Consider the following 27,433-nt stretch of genomic DNA (forward strand, 5'->3'; position numbering starts at 1 on the left):
TAGTGCAGTGTGCTGTTGCTTCAGTAGAGGTCGCTGCTCTCACTGTTTTCATCGCAGCAGCACTTTTAGAGGAAGAAAGCGACCGGACGGCTCACACACGCCGATAACCAACACAAACCTCCAAAAACCACTTGCATTTATATTTTAGGTAAAGGATACACACATCACAAGATAATTTCTACCATACTGCGTTTCAGAATTGCTTGATATTAACGACTGACACTGTTTTTAATGCTTTACGTGCCATTTTTGGGAATAGCTGTTAGCGTTAGCATCTCTGGGTTTGGTTGGTTCAGCGCGAGGTCAGCTAACGCTAGCTAGCCCTTTAATGCTCAATATTAACACATTTATCGTGTAAAAAGCGACACGGAAACGCAAGGGCCACTGGCCTATGCTGTAAAACATTACTTTGAAGTGAATTATATTAGGTGCGGTCTAGGTTATAGCTGTGAAACATTTGACAGGAGTGTGTGATTAGCTGATTAGTCAGCCATGGCGCTGGCTGATTGTAGTGTTGCAGCAGTGTTTATGCTGCTTTAGATCAGAGTCATGTTACGCTGTGCCTGTATACATTTCGATTTACATAACTATCGTGTTTAATTTTCATCTATACATAATTATCATGAATTTTCCTTTTCCCGATCTCTCATTGCCGAGGTTAGGTGATCATGTGGAGAAAAAGGGAAATGTGCAATAGACAATAGTAGGACAGCCGGTCAGCTGAGTGCCGCTTGATTGCTGTCAATGTGGTTTCATTTTGTTGCCGTGAATGCTGTATATTTGATTTATTTCGACTGTTTATGAGTTAATGCGTCATTTTAAGCGTTCTATCATTTTTCTTTCTGCTTTCCAGAAGCAAACATGACGACTGCACCTTATAACTATTCCTATATTTTCAAATATATCATTATTGGTAAGTGAGCAGTCTGTTTTCCACAATATATATAATAATATATAATGTATGTATATGTGTGTGTTTGTGCATGTGTGTGTTATAGATGTTGCATAACATTTTTGGAGATTTGGTTTGGCTCAAATATGTGTGCAATTATTTGTTGTCTTTATAGGTGACATGGGGGTTGGAAAGTCATGTTTACTCCACCAGTTCACAGAAAAGAAATGTAAGTGCCAAAGGTGGTTTTAATAGACAAGAATCCAGTAAGCGATTTCTGGTAAATGCTGTTGATATTTAAAACACCAAATCAAACACGCCCCTACTCAAAAAGATCACACGCCTATCTTGATGCCTCTGCCCCCACATTGTTACATGCTATGCAACACAAGCTACGACTATGCCAGAATCTACTGTGCTTGCTGCTCAAGGGTATGATGTCATCATCAATAAGTGAAAGCAGTTTATGTTTCTATGGTAATAACGGTTGAATGTCTTATTGATATTTAGCTGTTAATTGTTATTTAGTATTTTCATGAACAGCTTACTACATAACGCAAGTCAACTGTAAAGTAATATATTACAAATGTTTCAAGATTAAGGGGTTATTTTAGCGATCACTAAAAGAGGAACCAAAAGAAAAAACGTATATTAAGAGTATGCTGTCTCACTTAATGGGCGTAGGAGGAGGTTTAATACAAATAAAAAAACAAGCGAAGTATATATTATTATTATTATTATTATTATATTCAAACAAAAATGGCATTTCTTAGTTCTGTGAAACACAGCAAAACCAAAGTAAGTCGTGTATCGAGAAGAAATAAAGCAACCTCTGTGTCCGTTTTCAGGCCTTCCCGCTTTTCCGATATTAATGCCTCTTGCCTGATAATAACCCTTCTTTTTAAAGTTATATTCCCCAGACCATTTCCTCTTTAGTATTTCCTCTTTAGCCATCTCTCTCTATAGTCATTCTGCTAATGTCTGTTTTGTGCACTGAGCTCTCTCTCCTCCCTTACTGCTGATTGGCCACAAGTGTGTTTTGGTGCTCTGTCCAATCCACTTTTCAACAACGTTTTTCAAAAATCGCTTACTGCATTTTTAACAGTGCTTATTCACAGGCTAATACTGCATACATTTTTGTCATGATACTGGAATTTCTAATATGTATACGCATATTAGTTTACAAAGTGACATCGCCAACTACTGGCCTGGCATGCATAATACAGGATTTTAGTCGTTTATACGGATCCATGTGAACGGAGATCATTTTGATTAGGGATGCACGATATTGGATTTTTGCCGATATGGCGATATTTTCAACTCATTTTGGCCGATATTGATACAGATAAATGTTTTATTTTTTTCCCTTTGTTTGGAAACAACTAGCCTGACAAGCCAGACCCACATCAAGATGTTGGGTCTGGAAACTCACCATTGACAGGGCTCAATCCGAGGGGCGGGATAAACGGTTGTCTTTCAAATTCCCTCTGCACTCAATTGGATAGCGCCATGAGCGCCACAACCAATCAGAGCGAAGAAGATGAAGCCGACCTAACGTTAGTTGATAGACTTTCGCCGTATCCGGTAGGCAAAACTTCGAACATATCTTCTTTTCTTAAGAATGACTTCAGTGCCGTTCTTTTCTCAAAGAAAACCTTAAGTCCATGTCTTCCAGAGTCGCGGCCAAAGCTGATTCAAAAGACCGCTGTTCGTCAGCTTTGTTTACGAGTAGCACGCAGAACCTCTGCAACTCTGCCGTGACGTGCCATCATTATGTTAAGCCCGCCCACCGATTCTACACACGCTGTGATTGGCCTGACCAGAGTTTGGTTTTTGGCATGGCGTCAGTTGATGCTGTCTTTAGCTTCAAATAAAAAAATATACAATTATTTTAGTGCTCCTTGGATTATTTTTCATCATCCATTTCATACAATTTTATTACAGATTAATAAACTGTATATAAAAGTATTTAATTTACAAGTGTCATGCTTATGCTTTGACATCATTACAGCTTTATTTATTCAGAAAAATAAGTAACTTCTATTTAGTTGTGTATTCTACTTTTCATTTTATTACTATAACAACAGCGCCCCTACTAAATAGGCTATATATAACATTCTACCTGGTGGGCACTAGGACCTGGAGGAGCTTCAGCTGCTTTGGAGGCTGCTGCGCGAGCTAGAGAGTGGGGAGACGCGATTGTGCTTGTTTTGGGCTAGTTTTGTTGTGAAAACCTGGCAATCCTGCGTTGATTCACAAATTCTAGGCATCATTTAAAAACTGTCAATATTTGCTTGTTTTCACTTCAAGAATGACGGCTGGCATGATCTTATTGCTATAGCAGTCCTTGCACACTTGAGTTATTGCAGGCTCGTATCAACACGTTATCATATCGGCAAGGCATATCGGCACAATTTTTTCATATCTACCGATGTTTATATTTTAAGCGTTTATCGGCCGATTCCGATGCCGTGCTGATAATATTGTGCATCCCTAATTTTGATAACATTGTCATCTGTAAACAAAGGAACAACTTTTCTGTTTTTAGTACATCGTTGGTGTGTAAACGTACCCTTATTGTCTTCACTTACAAGAGTTAAACCCTAAAATATTTTATTTTGGCAGAGAACTGTAGGGAAGCCCTTTACATTTTTGACAACAGGTTTACTAAATGCTGCAATCATCTGTCCACAAACATGGAGATTATGCAATTGTGAAAAAGCGTAACCTACGCATACTGCATTCCCAGATGCATGTTAAACTCAGAGCACATGCAAAGATGGAGTTTGCAGCATTTACTGTGAACTGAGCTGTTCTGACATGCTGAAAACACCAGGGCCCGTATTCATAAATAATCTTAATGCAAAGAGTAGCTCCTAGAAAATTCTTAGAAATGTGGGCGTTTACTCTTAAAATCAACTAAAAAATCCTAGTAAAGAAAAAAGTAATTCAGAAAGCATCTTAACCCTTAAAAGAGGTCTTAAGATCAAATTTGTTAGGAGTACGGACGAGGACTTTTAAGAGCCTTAAGAGTTTCTTTAGCAGCGGAGAAAATGGCAGAAAGACGAAGAGGGAGAAGAAATGTGTTGCAGACAATGGATGACAGTGACTTAATAAGACGCTATAGATTAGATCGTGCAGGGATCATGTTTGTTGCATTAAATTCAACTTTCAAACCACCAATTAAATAGACCAGCAATCAGTGTAATTGGAAAGAGTGGAACAATGTTTATAATTCTAAGCCAATCAAATACCTTAGGAAATTAACAGCATGGTAAATAATAAAAGGATTTATATTCAATTCAAATTTATTTGTATAGTGCTTTTCACGATACATATCGTTTGTGTATATATATATATATATATTTCAAAGTGAAAGCTTAGAATAGACCCTATACTTAAAAGTGCTCCTTTTTGGACAACCAACCAATCACAGTCTTCAAAAGACTGTGTCAGACGTAGCAACGGGGTCAGCCCCGCCTCTTCACTAAGATAAAAGTTTTTGTATTTTCCTTGCTCAGAGTTGCTCTCAGATCGGTCCCGAATAGCTCTCAAGCTAAGACTCCTACGTAAAAGTTTTTAAGCTAAATTAGGAGTTTTCTGAGAGGACTCTTAGAATCTTTATGAATACGGGCCCAGATCATGAGCTACTTGTGTGTAAAAACTGGGGGTGCACCGAAATTTCGGCCGCCGAAAATGGCATTATTGGTTTCGGGCCGGAAAAAAAAAACAGCCGAAAACGTAAACCGAAAATGAATGTCACCCGCCCCTCCCATCCATGTGCAAGCGCTTAGGTTTCACTCATGGTTGAGCCGTTATCACGCGACGCGTCTGCCTATCAAAGATTAAGCATGTCAGCGGTATGAGAACAAATAGAGACGTATCCAGCTGAACTACCCATTGCCAGAAGCGACAATCCCCTTGACTACTGGCGCGTGAACGAAGGCCGCTTTCCATTGCTTGCGCGGATTGCACGCAGGTATTTATCTGCCCCAAGCAGTGTTGCCAAGTCCGCGGGTTGAAGCGACCCCAATTATGTGATATTTAGACCCAGGAATGCGAATTTTAGCAGGTAACCCTGCCAAAAAAAACACATATTTTACCCCCAAATGCCATTTTTCCCGGAGAACCGTGACAAACCGTGAGTCTATTCAGTGCAGCATCTCATGTTCTTAATGAGAACCATTCTGTGATTTTTGTGTGCAGTTTTTCAGATAATTGTGGATCTTTTAAAAAACTATTTTATTTGATGGAACATGACTTGAAGAATAATAATAGGCCTATTTGGTGTTATTTATATTTATTGTTAAAAATATTTTAGGTTTTGTTATGTACCGGTAACTTAATAAAAGTTTGATTATTCTATTGGTTCCTGATTTTTTTTCATTTCAGATCCATTAAATTTAAGCAATTTATATATATATATATATATATATATATATATTATACGTTTTTAAAAGAAGCCATTTTCGGCTTCAGTTTTGGTTTTCGGCCAAGTGCATCCTAAATTTTCGGTTTTGGCCCAGAATTTTCATTTCGGTGCATCACTAGTAAAAACACAGTGCCACGCTCTGAAACACGCAGTGCAACAGAGAGACAGAGAAAAGCACAGCTGGTATCGGTGTGTATAGATATAGCAGAAAAAGAGTATTGAAAGAGTATGTCAGTATCTGTATTAAAAAATATAAATTTTTGACCACATACCACAACATTTTCCTTTTTATGTTGATTATTTATTACAAAGCTTTTGCTTTTGACACTTCAAAAAAGTTATTTTACTTGAATAACTTCTACTTTGTCTTTTTAGTTATGGCTGACTGTCCTCATACAATTGGTGTTGAATTTGGCACACGGATAATTGAAGTGAGCGGGCAGAAGGTGAAGCTTCAGATTTGGGACACGGCAGGGCAGGAGCGATTCCGTGCTGTTACACGCAGCTACTACAGAGGAGCCGCGGGGGCCCTCATGGTGTATGACATCACCAGGTAAACCAATATTCTGCTCTGATCGCATTGAGGTTACATGTTCAATGCTATCATTTGAAATGCGCTTGTTATTATATAAGCAGCAAGGTGAATATTTGTGTTGTTTTTTGCCAGGCGAAGCACGTACAACCACCTCAGCAGCTGGCTGACTGATGCCAGGAATCTCACCAACCCCAATACTGTAAGATCATTCAGTTTTAACAATAACTTAGTTCCAACTTAGTACGCCTGGGCCTAGTTTCAAAGACAGGGCTTAGACTAATTTATTAGGCCGTAGTTCAATTAGCGCATTTTGGTAACTTTTATAAACATGTCTTAGAAAAAAAAAAACATTACTGTTGTGCATCTTGAGACAAAATAATGGCACTGAGATATTTTAAGATATGTCAGAGCCAGTTGCTTTCAGTTAAAACGGCTCAAACATGCATTTTAGTCTGGGACTAGTCTTAAGCCTTGTCTGTGAAACTGGGGAATATGCTTTAAAATGTCTAAATGGTTTTGGGGCTTCATACATATTTTAACTGCAGATGTGGTTTACACGAAGACCAAACTTGGGCCTGTGTAAGACAATCTGAATCTTTCCTCAGGTGATCATTCTAATTGGTAACAAAGCAGACCTGGAAGCTCAGCGTGATGTCACATATGAAGAGGCCAAGCAGTTTGCTGAAGAAAACGGTATGGTGGTTGTAATTTAAATTAATAAATTGTTATTAAATCTTTAAATCTAGTTTTAAATTAAAATGCTAAAAAAACCCACCCCAAATTATATTTATTTAGATTTTTTCCCTTGATAACTATTGTTTTTATTGAAGAACATACAGTTCTGGAATATAGAACAAAACTTCTGGAATAACAAAACGACTTGTGGTAAAACCACTAATTTAGTCCTTTTATTGTTGTTAATTGAAATGCTCAGATCAAAATGATAAATTGGTTCACTGTTAAATTGACTGCAAGGCTCATACATTGCCCACACTCAGTTTCACATCTAAAATCTTTTCAAACAGGTTTGTTATTCCTTGAGGCAAGCGCAAAAACGTAAGTGGCCTTTAGAACATCTGCCATCAGAGCGTACGCACGTAATTTGTCAAATTCCCAGTGTGATTTCAGTTCTCTTTAGCATCTCTGCATGTGTCTGTCCAACAGAGGTGAGAATGTGGAGGATGCTTTCCTTGAAGCCGCAAAGAAGATCTACCAGAACATTCAAGACGGCAGCCTGGACCTGAACGCGGCTGAGTCAGGGGTCCAGCATAAGCCTACCGCCCCCCAGGGTGGGCGGCTCAGCAGCGATGCACAGCCTCAGAAGGAGGGTTGCAGCTGTTAATGACCATGGAGACTTCACTCTCTCGCTCTCTCTCTTTCTCTATTCCTCCCCTAACCCCAGATCCCACCTCTGCCTCCCTCTGTATGTAAAAGTCTTTCCCCTTCTAGTATGATTGCTCATGGAGACTGGGGCTAGATGGCTCTGCGTGATGGAGGTGTAACATAATTCATGCTCTGTTCTTTCCCACCTCCCCTTCTCCTCTGCCTTCCCTCAGTTGTTTTGCTTGTTTCTCATACGCACACATCCCAGTGCTCTCATTAAGCACTCAAGGGAGGACTGCTCCTCCGCTGAACACTAATCCCGAAGAGAGAAGATGATTGTCGATAAACTGAAGAAATGCTGGGTTTATCCTTTACAGACGTGATGTGCATAACTATAAACTAAACATCTCATGTACAGGAGCTGTCTGAATACTAGAGTAATGTAAATGAAACAGAAATATTGGCAAACCTTATTCGTGTTGAAGTGATCAGGAGGACATGCATCAACATTGTATGTAACATTTTGTTAAATCTAAAACTGAAATAATGTATTCTGTTTTAAATTAGTTTTTGCAGTTCACATCCAATCACCAAATATTTATCCCTGTTTGTACCTATTCAGGAAATAATATACATGTACTATACAAGATTCGTATTGTTTTGAGAAGAATCTCAATGGAAGGTCCATTGTAAAAAAAAAAAAAATTTCAACTATGGCTTTGGTTGTTTCAGACAGTTATTTTAACTTAGTAATAACTGTTATAGTAATATATTGAAGAGGACGGGACACATTTTAGGTCCTGAAGAATGTTTTCCGCACTTTGCAGTTTTGATTTGGTTTTTCCGAGGGCCTGGTGCTGGTTTTGTGTTAAGATCTTAAGTCAACAAGGTTTCAGATCCCCTTTCTGGCTGTTTTTAAGCGTCTGTAAATATTTCAACATCACAGTAGCTTAAGAAACAGATCAGCAGGAGAAACATGCACCAAATCTCCAGGCCCTGCAAATCGTCATCATATCCGGATATTCATATTGTTTTTACATTGATAATTTCAGTTGCCTTATGATTTGCTTTTGTTCACTCTGATGTGCTGCCCGTTTTATTCATAATTCTCATGTAGCTTTTATCGAAAGAATTCCAGCGATTCACTTGTAAAAGAGATTTTGCCTTTTCAAAACATTCCATTAAATTGATTTCCAAACACTGACCATCTTTTGCGCTGAGCTGAGTTTCTTGAAGGTTTCTTAAGCATGATGCACGATACGACTGCTTTTACAGGCATCATGGTTTTCCCCCAATCCAAAGGGAGTTATTAAAACCCTACAATTTATGAATATGTAACAAACAGGCCACCACAGCATGATAAATATTGTGGGAAAATTCGGCCCAGATCTGATTATTACAGCAGCTTGAAAAAACACCATAAAATGGGCTGATACAACAACCAGCAGTTTTCTTTTTCCATAGATGCACATTTGCAGTGGACCGATAAAAAGGCAAAAATAAGCACTCCAAATATGATTTTTCTATAAAACTTTGTGCATTACAGTAGATTTTAGATGTTTTGTAAACTGAAAATCCACTTTTAATTTGTTTTTACTGTCTTGCTTTTTTCACATCTTAATGACATCTGCAAAATATCTTCTGCTCTTAAACTCAAGTATGTCTTCTGACTGTAAGTGACTTTTATTTGTAATTATGTTAATAAAGACAATACTGTAGACTTGAGTTTTTGTCCACATACACAATCGCACTGTATATGAGCAATAATGAGATAAATCTTGGAACATGAGAAACCGGACAAGAAACAAGGTTGTGTATTGCACACTCGCTTTAAGTTGTATTTGAGACAAACTGTTTATAAAGAGAAGTGCTGTAATAAATACTGTGCATATCTTGGTTTTGAATACAAGATCATTTTGGACTTAAGTCATGTAAAAATAAACAAACTGCATCCCAAGCACAACCTCTTTTTGTGCATCACATGATGAAACATGAAACCTTCCTTCCTGCATCGGTTTCCACTGTAAACACTAACAAAACATTCACAAGACATTGTCTACTTTAACATGAGCAAAGGCACGTAACCGTTAAAAATAATTTCATAAAGCAACAAATCAGAGGTAGAGAATTAACTTTCACCATCTTATTTTTACTTCAAGTTTCAGTTTCCTTGTTAGTAAAGTGTGGATCTAGCCTCTGTCCTAACCAAAGCAGGAAGTCATTGAGATTGTCTTGTGGAATTGTAGGATTTAATCAAACAGCTCCTCTGGACTATACTCCTGTAACCACCTGCTTTTATAATGTATAGTCTGTATATACAAATATTTGCTTGTGTCAATACAGAACTGCCAGTTGGCAAGCCCTTTCTGATCCTTTACAGGGATTCCAGGTCAATCAAATAAGAGGAGTCTTTGGAAGAGTTGCCGAGGAGCTGGTCCAGTTTGTCAACATTTCTGCGCAGACCCTGAATGCTGCCTTCAGTCTGCAGTCTACGCTGACTCAGAGCTTCTTGCTGGGAGAACATTCGACTGCGCAGTTGAACCTGGAAACCATGGACAGACACTCACATAAGCCCAAAGTTTTCAAATTGGAGCTAAATTCAGCAGGATAGTGGCCCTCCGAGAATGCTTTATCAAATGATTAAGAAATTGAGATCCTGATTAACTTCGCTGTACCTTTAGGTGGTCCTCCTGCTGCCTTAGTCTTTCTCTCAGTGCGTCCCCTCGCCACTGTTCATCCTGTTTGTAGCAAATGATCAACATTAACCCTGTTGATTTAATCTCAACTACTGATTAACAAAACACAGTTTGCAAATGTGCCAGGTTTGAAACTGCAGAAGCAGAAAATAAATTTAAGAGCTGAAGAAAATGGGGCACAACACAAGTCATATGAGCTACTTTTTGGTGCTTTATCCATTTTGGAGCTCCCTCTGTGTTCCATGGATATAATTATCCGACTGTTCAGTGATACAATGCTGAGTCAATGTTACTTTAGAGTAGTGGTTGTCAACCTTTTTGACTCAAGGCCCTCTAATATCCACAGCAATTTAAGAGGTGCCTATGAAAAGGCTCACCTTAGTGTTATATGCTGGATTCCCCAAGGAGAGCTTAACACCAGGATGGTTCTCTTTCAGGCTGTCTGTGTCTGAGGAGGCGCTAGAGGGCGACTCCAGCTCCCTCACCCCACTGTCAAGCTCCGCTTTCATCTGTGACCTCATGGAGTGCACGCTGTCCTTAATTTCACATAGCTGAGTATTTCCTTCCTCTTGGCTCTGCAGCTGATAGAGGCACATGACAGTCATTCATCTTTCTCACTGATAACCATGTACAGTAACATCACATGGGCTTCAGAAATAATTACAGCCCAAACAAGTAGAACAACTAATATATTTATCTAGAACAGATCTATAACAGCAAACAGATGTGGTGTGTTACAATACTATTTTCTGTTTGTACCGTGTCTTTGAGGCAGAGCAGCTCTTGGGAAATGGTGCTGAGCTGTTCCTGCAGCGTCCTGACTTGTTTATGGTTTTCTTGAGCAGCTTTTTCCACAGTCAGCAGGTCCCTTTGGAGCCGTATACGCTCCTGAAACAAGCTCAAATTAGTCTGTCAGCTATAAACTAAAGAAAAACTTGCAGCCGGAGCTGACTTAAGACTTTGTAAAATAAAGGAATGTTAAAACAATAAAGCCAGCACAATATACCAATTCACAACGGTATCATACGTACAGTCTAATCACTACTCGATTACTGCTTTCTGAAATATGGCAGTCTCATTTCACTACCACTTGGGTTAATTCGTTGGCCAAGTGAGCCAATGTCGGACTTGATAAATATATTTGGGCCAAATATCAGCTGAATGAAGTTTATAATGTTATAACAAATAACTTAAACTAAAACTATGAAAAAATCATTTTGTTAACTGAAATGAAGCAAAAATAAAATATTTTATTTTATTTGACGTTTTTCATCAAAAAATAAGTTCATGTGGAAGAAATAAAATGTAATTATTTTATTTCTGTTTTAGTTTTAACTTGATTTTAAGATGAATACAAATGACAAAAGCAAATCAAATTACAACATAATAAAACTAAAATTCGAAATTAAAACACACACACACACACACATATATAAAATGCATAAATACTATAAAACTACATAAATAATGCTAAAACAACACTGGAATAAACGGCATGAAGATATATCAGAAGATATTTTTTGTGATATAATGAGTCATTCTTTAAAACATCTTTCATGTTGCAGAGAAGAAAGTTAGCCAGAATTTTGAATTTTTGCGTACATTTTCTCTTTAATGGTGTTCTATAGCACCTAGGCAACCGTTCCAGTGCCCATTAAACTGCCAGTGTACTACTAATGGGTCCGTCTGCCAATCACCTTTTCCACTCCCAGCAGTTTTTGCTTGTTTGTGCGGTTGTGGTTCCTCTGGGCCTCGTGACGTCCTTCAGTGCTGGTCCTGTCAGACAAAAAAGCATCCTGCAGGCGACGAGTCTCCTCAACATCTTGCTGGAGTCTGATGTCCCGCTCACACACCTTCTGCTCTGAACACACACTCACACTTCAGTACTTAAAGGCAAGTCGCTCTGCTCACCAGGCTAAATGTAAGGGAACATGTGGTAATGCAGCTCACCCAGTTTATCCACCTGCTTTTGTAGTGCAGTACACTGTTTGTGCTCCCTCTGCAGGTCCATTTCAGCTGATGCGGCTGCAACCTGCTCCATCCGGTCCAGCCTCAGGGCCAGAGCTCTGTCTACTGCCTGCAGCTTCTGCTGCTTCAGCCTGTGCTGCTGATCCAGATCAATGCTCTGCTGCTGCTGTACCATCATGATCTACCCACAGGACACAAATACGATAACCTCATTACTCCCAGAAAATGGTCACCTACATCATATCATAGACATAATGGTTTTAAAAGAATTTTAAAGTTAGTTCACCCAAAAATGAAAATGCAGTCATCATTTACTCACCCTCATGTCAAACCCTTATGGTGTGGACAGTTACCATTGCTCAGTGAATTTTTGTTGGCGAATTATCATTTTAATAGGAATCCACACGCCTGGGAATTAAGTGTGAGGGCAAAATAATTTCTAACGCAAGTTGTACAATAGGTTCAGTTGGTCACACAAATTCGCAGCTTTAACCAACAGAAGATGTTTTACAATAGACAAATTACCTTTCTCCTGCAAAATTTTGCCAATGTTACTGCAACTTAAGACTTTTGTTCAAATTCAGAACAAAAAGATAGTTTAAAAGAAACCTGAAAGATTTTTGTTCCTCCATTGAAAGGCCAAAACTCTGACACTTCAAAAAGTTCAAAAAGATGCGAGAGAGAAATACTTTGACTAACCTCTTGCAACAGTTTTTCATTTATTTAGAAACCGATAAAATCCAGATGTCACTGGGGAAGCCATCAATTGAAGCAAAATTATTTTTTTCAGCTGCACACACTCAGAAACCAAATACTGCCTTGATCAATATAATCAAAGACCATCATTGTACATATATTACAGTATATGTACATTATAATATTTTTTTTAATCTTATTTTTATTCATTAATTACAGATATATCTTGTTCTTGTCATTAATTGTTTTGCATATAATGGGTTGGCAATTTGTATGTTAACACACAAACATTTCAATACAAGTACTTTATAATTGAAAATGGAGATTGTAAAAGAACTTCATAATGGACTTTTTGGAGGATAAGTAATTGATGACAGAATTGTCATTTTTGGGTGAACCGTCCCTTCTAAAGGCCTGTTCACACCAAGAAGGATAACTATAAAGAAAACTATATTAGCATCCACACCAGCGGACGATATCGTTCTGTTTATTCTAAGCATGTGCTTGTCTGTCACTTTAAATGCCGGAGCTCGTTACATCAGGATGGATTCTGATTGTCAATGTTTTTATCGTTCATCAGCTGGATAAAATCGTTCTGAAAGTGATTCCAACAATATCGTTTCTCTGTGCCGTTATCGTTATATGTGGTGTGAACCTTGCTATTCTTAAATATTGAGAACGATTAATAGAACTATATCTTTAGAGATATATTTATAGTTAACGTCGTTGATGTGAACAGGCCTTAACACGTCTAACGTTCAATATCTAGTTTATGTGTTTATTTTAAGTGTATGAAAAAATGTTGTATGAAAAAATAGTGTTGCTTTACCTTTTCATGTTCTTCCAGCTGTGTCTGTTTCATGGCTACTTCCGCCTTGAGCTCCTCCAGCTGCTTCCCCAGTCGGTCTAGCTTCTGTTGTCTCCTCCTGATCTTCTCCTCTTTCTCCTGCAGTTCAGCCTTTTGCTCCTTTTGTTGCTTCACAAGCTCTTCCCGCTGCCTTCTAGCAGCCTTCACCTCCTAAACATGATCAAAAGAAACACTTTTCATGCTATGTAGTGATGCACAGAAATTTTAGTTTGGAAATGGTGATGCTTAATTAGTGCTTTTCTAATGGCGGGTTTTGACTGTGTCAGTATCTATTTACTGGTAGTGCACATAATGTGCATAAGCTACAACAGGTAAACATGTCAGCTGTGTGGACGCTAGGATTGGGTTGACAATACTGATTGATTTCTTATTTTAATAGTAAAAGACTTTGTGCTTTGTTATTTTTGATATGAAACAAAGTCTCAGCTTTCTCTTCCCATTTACTACTAGTTATAGCACAAAAAAACATGATTGAACATCAGAAGGTATGTTGAAAAAAAACAGTACTTGAAAGAATCATGTTTCATGTAAAGGCTCAATCAGTGTTTCAATTGTTAAACAAATGGCAATAAATCATAAACGCAGAAATAATCTAATATCATAAAACATTTTAGATACAAGTTTTTTTATATAAAACTTTTATACACAAGTTTTTTTTGTTTTATTTTATTTTATTTGGTTATTAAATAAACTTTTTTTAAATTTTTTTTTAGCTTTTTTGGCTAAATGAAAACCGCTAGATATGCAGTGTTTTGCTTTAAACTCACCTCTCTGATCTCATCTAACTGAGTTTGAGATTCAATCAGCTGTTTCTTCAGTCTGCTCAACTCCTCTGTGGGTAAAACAAGCATTTTAGAGTGTTTCTTTTCACAGTGCATTAAAATAAGCACATAAGAGCTGATTGTTAAAGTAAGGCCATTGAGTGGATACCCTCATGCTGCTGCTGCGCGGCTGTCGTGTCTCTGCTGATCTCCTGACGCAGATCATGTGCATGTTTCTGGTCTTGTTGTAGTTTGTCCAGCTCAGTTTGTAGTCTGAGCAGCTCTGTTTCTGCTGCCCTCGACCTCGTCTCTGCTGCTTCCAAACACCTGAAACCAAGTCAAGTCACGTTTATTTATTTAATGCTTTATACAATACAGATATACAAAGCAGCTTTACAGTGATAAACAGGAAAATAATCAATATCATGATCAATAAAGCAAACAGAATTCAAGCTGAAGTCAGTTCAGAGTTGATTCTGTAAAGCTCATCAATTATAAAAATGAGTTCAATTCAGCTATAAGCAGCTCTACAGAAGACAAGTGCCATTATTAAAGGGTTAGTTCACCCAGAAATGAAAATTCTGTCATCAATTACATACCCTCATGTCGTTCGACACCCGTAAGACCTCCGTTCATCTTCGGAGCACAAATTAAGATATTTTAGAGGCTCCATTGGCACAATGCACTTTACACTCTCAAGACCCATAAAAGGTACTAAAGACGTCGTAACAAAGTCCATCTCACTACAGTGGTTCTACAACAACTTTATGAAGCGACGAGAATAGTTTTTGTGCACAAAAAAACGCTAAATAACGACTTCTATAGTGATGACCGATTTCAAAACACTACATCATGAAGCTTTGAAGCGTTATGAATCAGTGAGTCGAATCATGATTCAGATCGCGTGTCAAACCACCAAACTGCTGAAATCACGTGACTTTGGCGATCCAAACCGCTGAATCGACTCACTGATTTGTAAGTGTATCCTCCTAGACCGTCTCATTCTAGCGCTTAATGCTGAGGGGGACTTTAACCTACAAGCCACCGAAGGACTGAACTAGAAAGGACACAGCCTCACTAGGATGCAGCCTTCCATTGTAATTCTGAACACCTTGATTAGCTGGTTCAGGTGTGTTTAACTAGAGTTGGAGCTAAACTGTGCAGGACAGTGGCCCTCCAGGAGCAGGATTGTACACCCCTGATCTAGCTTTCAGTTCAGGTTTCGTTCTCATCTAATAACCACAGCAAAACAATCAATTTTAGCTTTACCATAAAGATCAAACTCATCAAGTCATGCTTTATGCTTTTTTGCTTGTCCAGGGTCTATGCCCTAGGCCTGAGGCATGCTGAGATAAGTGGGTATGGAAGATGGATATTTTTTTTTGCTAAATTAAATTTGTAACTTGAATGAAAATATAGGTATTGTTGAATGACTGATGCTGCAGTCTTTCCAATATGACTCGAAAGTTTATGAAGATTATACAGAAAATTCCAAAGAAATGTGAGATTTTTTTTTGTTGAATTTTCCATATGCTACCTCTGAGCATGTATGCGCCTGGCTTCCAGGTTTCTGCACTGTTCCTGCAGGCTGCTCCTCTCTTTGTCGGTTTGCTGTTGCAGGTCGAGGCTCTTCTGTTGGAGGGTGTGCAGCTCTGCTCTCTCTCTCTTCAGCAGGTTCATCTGTCTCTCAGCCTCCCCACGCTGCTCCTGCAGCTCTTGCTGCACATGCTGCAGTTCCACACGCACCTGTGCAGCAGAAACTCGCATATTCATTTCCCATCAAACATCAGCACAGACAGTACAGGCGAAGACAAAAAAATGTTTAAGACTGACCTCTAGAAGAGTTTCCTGGCTCTTCTGTAACTGGTCCAGTTTCTGGTTATGATGCAGCTTAACTCCCTCTAATTCCCCAGTCTCCAACTGGACCATTTCCAACACATGCCTTAGCTCTAAACACACAGGTTCTCAACATTAACTGGGTGAACCATAATATTTCCCAAACAGATACCGTTCAGTTTTTTCCCCACTCATTCAGACTTATTTTTGTAATTTGTCAATTGCTGCACCACAAGCAGTAGTTTTTAATTTTTAATTTCTATCTCTGGATATTTCAGGATAACCTCATCTCTGTTACATTACTTACTGACTTGCTACAATACTGTAGAATACATCACAGAAAACCAGACCAAAATGCCAAATTTTAATGGTCACATGTGAAATGTTTGCCATTTGCCATTTATAGTGGCTTTCTTTTCTTTTTTCTTTCTTTTCAAACAATGTTTAAAATTATGTCATGACATGTCAAACTGGTCACAATCGTTACAGACCTGCTGTGTGTTTTTTGATGGCTGAACGGAGGCTCTGCAGGTTTTCCTCCTCCTGCTGCTTATCTTTCTTATACTGTGTCAGTCTGGCTTTCCTCTCGGACAGCTGAGAGTCCAGCTCTCCTTTCTGCACGGCCAGAGACTGCACATCCACACGGTGTTCCTACACATATTCAGACCGTTCATAAATATTTATAAAAAAGTATTTCCTAAATATTTAAACACTGCACTAATATTTTATGCATGTGAAAAACCTGAATGCGTTGGTGTAAGAGTCGGGCGTCCTCTTCTCCCTGCCTGAGCACATCCAACAGGCCCTGCCTGTGCTGCTCCACACTAACTCTCAACACCTCCTCTTCCTGTTTCCACTGCTCCAGCTTCCTGTCCAGCAAAGACAGCTCCTCCTGCTGCAACACCACCTGTACCCCACACAAGAGACCCACAAAGTTACACTGATACTTTACAGCTACACAATACTGTTCAAAAAAAGCTTTGGGTCGATTTACAGTAAAACACAATTACAATTTTAATTAAGTGTTTTCTATTTTTATATATTTTAAAATGTAATTTATTCATGTAAAAGCAAAGCTGAATTTTCAGCAGTGCTTAAGAAACATTTATTATTATCTGCTGAAAGTAGTAGTGCTGCTTAAAGAAAGTGTGTTTTTTCCAGGATTTTTTGATGGGCATTTATACATTTTTTGTTGCATTATATATTTCTTTACTGTCATTTTTGAATTATTTAATGAGTCTTTGCTTAATAAAAGTATCAACCCTGTTGAAAATGTTTTGAAGCATGGCAGCTGGTTTAAGGTGGTCAAGTGCTGGTCCTAAACTGGTCCTATGAAACTAGCTCCAGCTCTGGACCAGTTTATAACCAGCTCAGGACTAGCTTAAACCAGCTCATGACCAACTAAGGACCAGCATAAACCAGCTCAAACCAGCTGCCATGCTTCAAAACATACCTAACCAGCATAATGCTGGTTAATTCAACAGGGAATTTATTTTAAAAAATCTTAGTAACATCAAACTTTTGAACGGTAGTGTGTATGTGATACTGAGTGGTGATTTTCAGATCTGTACTCAGTAATGTGCTGCTTCTTAACACACGTTTTACCTGAGTGTTGAATTTGCCCAGTTCTGTTTTGCGTTGTGTTAAGCTGTCTTCTGTCTCTCTGCAGCTCTGAAGGAGTTTCCCCTCCAGGCTCTGGGTCTCTCTGAGCTCTTTCTCAACAGTTTCCAGTCTATAAACAAGAGACAGACAGTTCAGTAGAGAGAAATTGTATGCATTCAGTGATTAACTGAAATTATATTTGCACCTGTCAGTCGCTCTATCCAGCTTTCTGTTGACTTCTTGAAACTTTGCATCTTGACATGCAATGACCTCCTCTACTTCTTGTAGAGTGTGTTCTTGGTCCTGTTTCCTTTTCTGCAGCTCCTTAACCTCCTCTTGAAGATTCCTTTAGTAGCATGATTACATGTCTCAATTTTTGCTATTAGCAAGCTCAAACTAAACTTGATGCATAATCACAGAACAGCCTTAAAAACTGCTGTTAAATGCTGTTTAAGATGTTAAAATACTTCAATTATAAGTAGATCATTTGTTAACACTTTCTTTCAGCATCGTGCTACCTTTTTGTCTGAACAATGGCAGATGGGGAAAGTGTTTGGTAAACCTTTTCAAAATGTTATTTTTGCAATTCTGTTTGGTACCACTAATGACGTATAAATTACACACAGCAGCTGCAAGGATGCAGAACTGAAATATGTCATTTGTGTGGTATTTGTGTTCACCTGAGCTGTTGTTTGGTTCGGACAAGCTTTGTGGCGCTGTCTTGAGCTCTCTGTTCCATCTCCACCAACTCTCGCTCTGTCTCTTCCACTTGTCTTCTGGCCTCATTGTAGCGCTGCACACTCTCTTTAGTCTGCAAACCCACATGCATTAGATCATTAGCAACTTGGAGTTGATGTACAGGTAATATACTGTTTAGGAAGAAGACCAGTGCTAGGGAAGCTATGTTTTAATTAATGTAGTTTAACCACAGTCAAGTTACTCTTTTAAATCATAATGGAATAAAATATGTCTATTTTAATATTTAGTATTTTTAAAATGTAGTTAATTCCTGTAATATCAAAGCTGAATTTCCAGCAGCCATTACTCCAGTTTTCAGTGTTGCATGATCCTTCAGAATCATTTCTAATATGCTGATTTGCTGCTCATGAAACATTTATTATTATTACCAATGTTGAAAACAGGTGCTGCTTTTTATAATATTTTTTTAAGGATTTTTTGATGAATATAAAAAAAAAAAATGAAAGAACACAAATAAAGAATAGAAATCTCTTGTGTAACAAAAGTTCTTTACTGCCAATTTAATTGCTGAATAAAAGTATTAATTTCTGCAACTCTTTACAATAAGGTTTCATTAGTTAACATTGGTTAACTAATTTAGTTAACGTGAATTAACAATGAACAATAGTTCTACAGAATTTATTAATCTTAGTTATACTACGGGGCCGTTGAATGCTTGAATTTGATTGGCTGATGAACGTTCTGAGGTGTGCAATTATTTTCTGGTAATCGCACCGCGAACGTAGTTCCAGGCAGCTCTCTTATGGGGTAGATTTTTTGCGTTATTCCAAACAAATAGATTGTTATCCACAAATAAATGTAAAGAGATCCACAAATATATGCAGGAGTTTCACCAAAATCAATAAGATTCACAAATTTGAACAATATGTGAGATGGTGGTCCAGTGGGTTAAACCATGGAACTGATATGCAGAAGGTTGCTGGTTCGATCCCAGCGGTCACCACCAGTGTGTCCTTGAGCAAGGCACTTTACTGGCTTCCTCTGCATTGGTGGATCTCTTCTTGCACATTTGTAAATCGCAGCACAGTGCGTGGATTTTGAAACATTTCTAGCGTCTACACTCACACAAATCCACAAATAGGTAGACTCCACCCACCGTCTACTTAAGCCAATCAGATAACGGACATATTGTGCTGACCAATCGTAGCACATTCTCGCTCCAACCAATCACGTTTTGGCCAGAGCCGTTGAAAAATAGAGTTACCACTCCCATAGACTTAATGCGTAAGTAAAGCGTGTCATGGAGTGACCAATAATAGTTCCAGCATTGAACCCCATTCATTTCAGTGTAGGCTATCTCAAGCACACTCGCTGGCAAATTGACGAAATTACTGAATATTTTGAGATTTTATGGCATTAGTTGACCTCTGAGGAATATTGATAGAAGATGTATTTTATGAAGCACGTTAGAGTTAATGTTTAGTGTTATATAATATATCGTTAGACTCTAACTTCAGTTAGATACCGTGAGCAGCACTCTAACAGCTACTATATCCAGATGCTATCTGTCATTTCAACAGTTTTTAGATTCTCTGAGATCTTTCTGTCAAATGCGTTTCTATGAAGTATTTGCCATTCAAGGAATAACGTATCTAGCGCTTGGATATAAAGAGTTCAATAAATTAGTTGCCCTGTTTTTTTAAAAACACTATTTAAAACTTCTTTCTTGGGTTAAATTCTGTATATTCTAGCATCATTCATTTATATTCACCTGTTGTGTATGCTTTGAGTATCAAAATAACATTAGGACGTTAACAACATAAAAAAAAATGAAAAAAAGAAATTACCACTATAACCAGTAGACATTTTTTTTGTCATAAATTTTTATAGATTATCAAATCACTATTATAACATTAAAATATCTATTTTTGTTACTTTAAATAGGCTAATTGTAGGGAACATTACAAAGTCTAATGAAAAACAAAAACATCTGACTAAACTTCACAATAAATCTTTATTTAAATCGTGTCTGTGCTTTGTTTATGATGAGGGGATTTGTAGATAAGATTTGTGTAAAACGTAAACTTGCACTAAAATTCATTCAGCGTTTTGAGACTGTATAAAACTTGTTTTGATCGATACTGAGAGGATTCTCATTGCCGGTAAATTAAACATATGATTGGTTATTATTTTCAACAGAAATGCCCTTGATTGACTACAACACTATACACTGTAAAATCATGTTGTACTGTCATGGCCCAAATAAAATGACCAGATCAGTCAAAATTTTTTTTTACGTTGTCTCTTTTTTATCTCTCCCCAGAATAAAATGCTACTGTAAAGCCTAATCGAAGTCAATGCACATATTGTGTTAATATTTGCCAGAAATCGCTGCAAATACAGTGAAAATGCTGTCTATCCTGTGTCTAATCCTATTCAAACAGATTGACAGCGCGGAGTTGTTTGGAACTATTGAGAGCTCTATGGCTCTAGTCAGCACAATATGGCCGTTATCTGATTGGCTTAAGTAGACGGTGGGTGGAGTCTACCTATTTGTGGATTTGTCTGAGTGAAGACGCTAGAAATGTTTCAAAATCCACGCGCTGTGCTGCGATTTACAAATGTGCAAGAAGAGATCCACCAATGCAGAGGAAGCCATCAACATATGCACAGGAAGCGATTCACAATTGAATGCAAGGCAGAGTTGTGTTTGTGACATAAAAACATATGTGTGGATATTTTTTTTTATTCACAAATGTCATTGTATTTATTTATGAATCTTATTCATTTTTGTGAAACTCCTGCATATATTTGTGGATCTCATTCTATTTATTTGTGAATTTATTTAATTTTTGTGAATCTCTTTAAATTTATTTGTGGATAACAATCTATTTGAAAAATAATGTTTTAAATAATGCACTCCGCTTCGCGTCGTGACCGCATCACCACCTCGGGTGTGCATTATTTTTCTAATAATTCACCGGCCCGTCGTCAATTATTCCTTATTTTAATGTTAATTTCAATGTTTACTAATACATTATTAAAATAAAAAATTGTATTCGATAACATTAGTTAACGCACTGTGAACTAACATGAACAAACAATAAACAGCTGTATTTTTATTAACTAACATTAACAAAGACTAATAAATACTGTATCAAATGTATTGCTCATTGTTAATTCATGATAGTTAAAGGGATAGTTTACGCAAAAATTCAAATTACCCCATGAATTACTCACCCTCAAGCTATCATAGGTGTATATGACATTCTTCTTTCAGACGAATACGATCAGAGTTATTAAAAAATGTCCTGGCTCTTCCTAGCATTATAATGGTAGTGAATGGTAGCCCAACATTTGAAGCCCAAAAAAGTGCATCCATCCATTATAAAAGTAATCCACACAACTCCGGGGGTCGTGTAATAAAGGCCTAAAATCAGGTTTTTGTAAGAAAAATATCCATATTTAACACGTTATTAAGTAAAGTAAAGTATCTAGCTTTCAGCGGACTGCCTTCCATATTCAACTTACGAAAAAAGCTTAACTGGTGCGACGATGCGTCGGACGTAGTGTAAAATGCGTTACTGCCGTGACAATAATGTAAGTGTTTTGGACTGCGAGAGGCGTTACACTTTCTTTGTAAGTTGAATATGGAAGGCCTTTACTTTATAAAATTTTAAATGGATATTTTTCTTACACAAACCCATAGATTCACTTCAGAAGGCTTTTATTAACCCCCCTGGAGCCATGTGGATTACTTTTATAATGGATGGATGCACTTTTTCGGTCTCCAAATTTTGGGCTGCCATTCACTGCCATTATAATGCTTGGATTAGCCAGGACATTTTTTATTATAACTCCGATTGTATTAGTCTCAAAGAAGAAAGTCATATACACCTAGGATAGCTTGAGGGTGAGTAAATCATGGGGTTATTTTAATTTTTGGGTGAACTATCCCTTTAATACATTAACTAATGTTAACAATTAAAACCTTTTTGTAAAGCGTTACCTTTTTCTCTAAATGAAAACAAAAAAAAATCTTATATGATGCTAAACTTTGAATGGTAGTGTATTAATTGATATAAATAAACACAAAATAATTAAAGTAATAAAAAAATGTGAGCAATGATTGAATCAGTGATTAAAAAAAAAAAAAAAGTCAAAGAGGACATGAGCTACACTTGACTACTGTAAGAGGCCATTCACACAGAAGATGTTTTTGCTGTTAAGAGAAGCGCTTTTTAAAAGTTGAACTCATTTTAACTTGAGTGGCCATTTATAAAATGCCACATCATGCACGAGTTAAACGGTTAAACACGTCTGTCTAGGCAGTGGAACAGGAAAAACGCGTTCTGTGTGAATGCCCCCTAACACTACTGAAAAATGTAATAAACAATAGCGTGGCTCCCCAACAGTGAGAAACACTAGTGTCAGACCTTGGCTTGAGTGTCTTTGAGCTCTGTCTCAGCCTCTAGAAGCAGTCTATCAGCTTCTCTGAGCTCTGCTCTGCGCTTCAGCAGGGTCTTCTCCACACACTCCACCTCTCCCAGCAAACACTGCTCCTCCTCTGCATGCAATACAGTTCTTTCCAGCCCATTCCTGATGAACCCACAAAATTCAAGGCACTAGATATTTTATCTATTACATGTAGTTTACAATTCAGAGATGCTGTGTGTTATACTGAGTTCATATTCAGTATGATCTATTGGTGTTGGCATGCTCACTGACGTGTGGCGCTGCAGTGTGTGGATAGTCCTGCGCAGACGTTTGATTTCCTGCTGCAGCTCTGTTGTTTTTTCCTGCATTGTGTGCTTTTCTTCCTCACTGTGAACTCTATCAGCATACTCCTCTCTCAGCCTACGCTCTGCCTTCTTCATATCTCGCTCCTGAAACACAAACCAAAACTACTTATCTTAGGTTTTATTTTCCACTGTTGGGCTGACAACGTAGCTCTGTTGTAATACAAATGTGTTGCATTGGTAATGTAAGAGTTTACAGATGATATGACATTCTCTACTACATAGAAAATCATGGCAGCCAGGCAACAAACATGTGACCAATCCTGAGTTGCAATGTCACTACACGCATTCTACCAGCGAACTATGCTGAGAATTCTGGGTTGAGAGTGGTTTGTAATCGTGCCGTGCAAGGCTTAAGTGGAAATATAACTGGAACAGTTCGGCTCGACAGTGGAAAAGCAGTTCATCTTATTAGTTGTGCTTCTTAATGTTTAGTTGAAATTATGATTTTATTTAGGATTCTTTGATAAATGGAAAGTTCACATAATTTATTTGAAATGGAAATCTTTTGTAACTGTAAGATGTCTAAATGTCTTAACTGTCACTTTTGATCAATTGAATGCATCCTTCTTGAATAAAAGTATTAATTTATTTAAAAAAAAACATCTTACTGACTCCAAACTTCTGATTAATATCACAATATAAACTGAAATATTGTCTTAACTGGGTTGTCACATTATCATGTTTACATTATGCACTGTTCAGATTGCACACATAAAAAGGAATATGACAAAATTCTGATTAATATTATAATATAATTAATATAATTATATAATTATATTATAATATGTAACAGTCAATGTAAAAATGTAATGTTAAATATAAAACGGTCTAATACATTTATAAATTGCAGTAAAATAATGTAACAGCAGCATAATTCAACAGAAAATAACAAAGCTCAATTTAACTTGAAATCTACATACAGTATCTCTCACCAAGTCCTGATGTCCAGGCACATTACAGTGCAGCGTCCCACTGTGTATCAGAGGAATAGTAAGGTTGCTTGGAGGAGGTCCGTACACCAGCCTGGCTCCATCAGGAGGAGGCCCATAGAAGACAGTACTTGAGCCAGTTGGGAGGCCAGGTACAGGGTGACTGTAGTTAAATGAACCGGGAGGAAAAGCGGTACCATCAGGTAGCGTAAATCCAGCAGAGCCAGATAAAGGCGTGAAGCGTGTCCCCTCCATATCACTCTCTCTTCCACTGTCTCTGAACATCTGAGCATCTGAGGAAACAATGACAGCTATTACTGCTTTGATCCTGATATTCATCACCATAATGATGTTTACGAGAAAGACTGTGGTTCTTGCCTCTCTTTCCATGAGTGTGTGGATGGGGGGAGTGGACCCAGTATCCTCCATTAATAGGAGGTCTTCTCTGCCTTTGTGCTCTGTGTCCAGACCATCTGCCTCTCTCAGGGGACTGAGGGTGCACAGAGCCCAATCCTGAGTCTTGTGTGCCCTGAGATCCCAAACTAGGTGCCTGAGGACAAATAACCTGCTGATTATAATAGTCACTTACAAGAGTATTCCTTTTCTAATGCTAAAATACCATATTTCAAAATATGATATCCTACATTGTGATTTGATGGTACATAGTACCAATATCCTGTGTTTGGCAGGGGATCTCCTAAACTGGACAGGAAGTTATTCTGCTGTAGAAGAGTCTCCCTCAGGGCTCCAATCTCTTCCAGCAGTTCTTCTAGATTTCCGTTGTTAGCTAAACAAAACACAACAAATAACAAGTCTATTTTTGCATTGAAGGAAATGTGCATGGCTACAAGACCAAAAACACACCACCATGATGCTAGGGTGTTTGTGAGGGGTTACCATTGAAAGATGGCAAACAAACCTTCTTTGACTAGTTGATCTTTGAGACGTTTGGTTTGAGCCTGTTGCCGTTTCAAGGTTTGGTTTAATCTGTCCAATTCTTGCTGTTGAATACTAGAGTTTGGGACACTGTGGAGATTCCCATCTGTCTCATGAACCTTCATTCAACAGATACCAGAGAATGCATTAACATACATAGGTGAGGACAGGGCATTAACAAACTAAAATCTCTGACAAGTGAGAATGTGAGATACTGGAAGTCATTCATTTCCAATTGAGAGTAGTACAGGAGCTGCATGAAGTTCCGATTATATTTGTATGCAGAATTTTCTGATATTTTGATTTGAGCTTCGGGTGCACTGAAATACCGTATTTGAACTTTTGCAGCTAGACCATATGCGACTGCCTGACAAGATGTGATGTATTCTAATTAAAACTATGAGCATGATGTGAGAATTACAAATATTTTTAAACTAAAATGTTATTCTTTAAACACTAATTCTGTAAAATGGGCAGTTATAAATAATTATTATAATTATATAATTCCTTACGCTGATTAGCTCTAGAAAACCCACTATGCTTTTCTTTCAAATCTATCAGTGGTAATTTGATTTGTGTGCACAAATTCATACATTCATTATTCATTCATTTTACCATAGTGAATAAGCAAAGGGTATCCACAAGCAAAGTTTAGTGTGACTGAACCGAAATGCGCCAATCATACCCAAAATGTCAGCGATTAGATGAAAGCAAGATAAAACTGAAGACTGAAGTCTGAAGATTCTGAGCAGATACATTACCCTATCTGTCAAAAGCTTCTGGAGAACCTGGATTTCTGCTTCAGCACAAGCCAAGTCCTGAATGGCTTGGGCAGCCTGAATCTTGGTGCTCTGTAACTCCTCTGCATTCTACATGCATAAACACATCATCATCAGTGCACTTCTCTCACATTGATGCTGCTCCGAAAAGATGAAGTAGTCTGCACTTTGTCTTACCGCTGCTCTCTCCAGATGTATTTTTTCTATAGTGCTATGAAGTGAGTGAAGTTTGTCCTTAGCTGCAAACAGTTGTTGGGCAGCCATTCTGTCAACAGAGGAAAATGATCTCCTGAGTGCCTGCAACTCCAGACTGAGAGAATCCAGCTGCTCCTGAGTCTGGCTCTCCTCGGCTTTCATCTAGAAAAACAACAAACTATTACATACATAGCTGCTAAAAGCAATATCCAAAGTAAAATACAAGTTAAGATCTATTGTGGATGTATAAATGAATCATGGCTGACTGAAAATAAAGCATTTCTATAATGGCACTGGTAACTATAAACTCTCATCTAGTTTTTAGTTGTCCATAGGGTCAAAGGGGTACAAAAAAATGTTTTCTTGCTTAGGTTTCATTACACCTAACTTAACATTTTGATTGAAGCTCTGAAAGAATCTCAATCATGACAACTCTGGAAATAGATTTAACAGCATTGTATTGTTAGGAATTTTTCTCTTTAAAACATTTGCTTGGTATCTCACTATGGAAAACACCTTGGGCAAATGTATCTGCTATGCTACTGTTACTGACATTACAATCAGCTACTTCAAACGTTTCATGACTGAACTGTGCATTTAATCTAAAAACCGAGCAAAACAGAACAAACTCAAGAAGGTGGCAAACAAACTTAACAAAAGGTTAAGAACTCTCATTCTGGTACCTGTTTATCTTGTTCTTCTAATTCAGCAAGCAGACGGTCCCTGTCAATTTCGGTCTCCTCTAAACGCTTCAGCATCAAGTACTGCTGCTCATGAGCATCCTCCAGCTCCTCCCTCAACCTCTGGACATCCGCCTCCTCACCACACCTCTCTGCTGCCTGCTAGAATCAAACAGAAGATCAGCATCACTTCATACGAAGACATTATACTGGAATATGTGAGTATCTGATTGATGATATTTCAAATAATGTTAAATTGAAAGCCACAATGTCAGCTCACCTGAGTCTGGTATCTCTCTTGGTACTTCCTAAGTCTCTCTCTGAGTGAACCCATCTCTCCAGCGAGTCTGTCCTGGCAACGCTGTGCCTCGTCTCTATCACTCTGAGCAGCAGATACTACACGATGCACCTCCTGTTGTAGCTCTATGCATTTCTTGTTCACTGGTTCCCCGAGGTCTTCAAAGCTGCAACTGGATAGAAAAACAAAGACATTTCACTATCTGATGGACACACACACACAGTTCAATTATTTTAATCTGCTAAAATACAGTATATAATAAGAATCCATCATACCTATGTTCCTCTTGTCCTGTAGCTATGGCTCTTGACAGTTCTCCTAAATGTTTAGCCACATTCTCAGGGCAAAGCAGCTCCTTCCTAACCTGCTCTAAATCACCTTGAAGAGCATCTACCTTCTCCTTAAGACTGTCTCTCTCCTCCTGTGAAAAACATTTTCAGCCAGGGATTCAAAGATGTGAGTCTTACTGGAGGCTGAAGGATTCTCATACATCATCAAGCAGCAGA

General features: G+C 38.0%; 2 protein-coding genes across 10 annotated transcripts in view; one reads left to right on the forward strand and one right to left on the reverse strand.

Moving 5' to 3' along the window:
* The first annotated feature begins 1 nt into the window (after position 1).
* On the forward strand, positions 2-8,900 carry rab14 (RAB14, member RAS oncogene family). The gene is made up of 8 exons (XM_079816124.1): positions 2-148; positions 854-913; positions 1,068-1,121; positions 5,700-5,877; positions 5,992-6,058; positions 6,465-6,552; positions 6,885-6,915; positions 7,024-8,900. The coding sequence occupies exons 2-8, from the start codon at positions 862-864 to the stop codon at positions 7,199-7,201; spliced, it is 648 nt and encodes a 215-aa protein (XP_079672250.1). The 5' UTR covers positions 2-148; positions 854-861; the 3' UTR covers positions 7,202-8,900.
* Positions 8,901-8,988: 88 nt separating this feature from the next.
* Positions 8,989-27,433, reverse strand: part of cntrl (centriolin) — a 39,273-nt gene continuing 20,828 nt past the window's right edge. For 3 of the 9 annotated variants that reach the window (XM_079816085.1, XM_079816084.1, XM_079816083.1), the window contains 27 exons: positions 27,203-27,348; positions 26,910-27,099; positions 26,633-26,788; positions 25,932-26,111; positions 25,737-25,844; positions 24,959-25,094; positions 24,684-24,826; positions 24,418-24,589; positions 24,043-24,332; positions 23,037-23,194; positions 22,745-22,907; positions 18,290-18,420; positions 17,815-17,955; positions 17,613-17,739; positions 16,750-16,914; positions 16,499-16,658; positions 16,005-16,120; positions 15,709-15,917; positions 14,341-14,498; positions 14,178-14,242; positions 13,372-13,560; positions 11,829-12,027; positions 11,576-11,739; positions 10,638-10,766; positions 10,256-10,459; positions 9,858-9,920; positions 8,989-9,724 (listed from right to left, as the gene is read on the reverse strand). In XM_079816085.1, coding sequence (XP_079672211.1) covers positions 9,557-9,724; positions 9,858-9,920; positions 10,256-10,459; positions 10,638-10,766; positions 11,576-11,739; positions 11,829-12,027; positions 13,372-13,560; positions 14,178-14,242; positions 14,341-14,498; positions 15,709-15,917; positions 16,005-16,120; positions 16,499-16,658; positions 16,750-16,914; positions 17,613-17,739; positions 17,815-17,955; positions 18,290-18,420; positions 22,745-22,907; positions 23,037-23,194; positions 24,043-24,332; positions 24,418-24,589; positions 24,684-24,826; positions 24,959-25,094; positions 25,737-25,844; positions 25,932-26,111; positions 26,633-26,788; positions 26,910-27,099; positions 27,203-27,348 — 4,230 coding nt within the window. In that variant the 3' untranslated portion in view covers positions 8,989-9,556. Of the gene's footprint in view, positions 9,725-9,857; positions 9,921-10,255; positions 10,460-10,637; positions 10,767-11,575; positions 11,740-11,828; positions 12,028-13,371; positions 13,561-14,177; positions 14,243-14,340; positions 14,499-15,708; positions 15,918-16,004; positions 16,121-16,498; positions 16,659-16,749; positions 16,915-17,612; positions 17,740-17,814; positions 17,956-18,289; positions 18,421-22,744; positions 22,908-23,036; positions 23,195-24,030; positions 24,333-24,417; positions 24,590-24,683; positions 24,827-24,958; positions 25,095-25,736; positions 25,845-25,931; positions 26,112-26,632; positions 26,792-26,909; positions 27,100-27,202; positions 27,349-27,433 lie in introns of all 9 variants that reach the window. The other 6 variants (XM_079816077.1, XM_079816080.1, XM_079816081.1 and 3 more) reach the window with 3 other exon arrangements.

Source organism: Gobio gobio, assembly GCF_949357685.1.
Source record: "Gobio gobio genome assembly, chromosome: 4".
NCBI lineage: Eukaryota > Metazoa > Chordata > Actinopteri > Cypriniformes > Gobionidae > Gobio > Gobio gobio.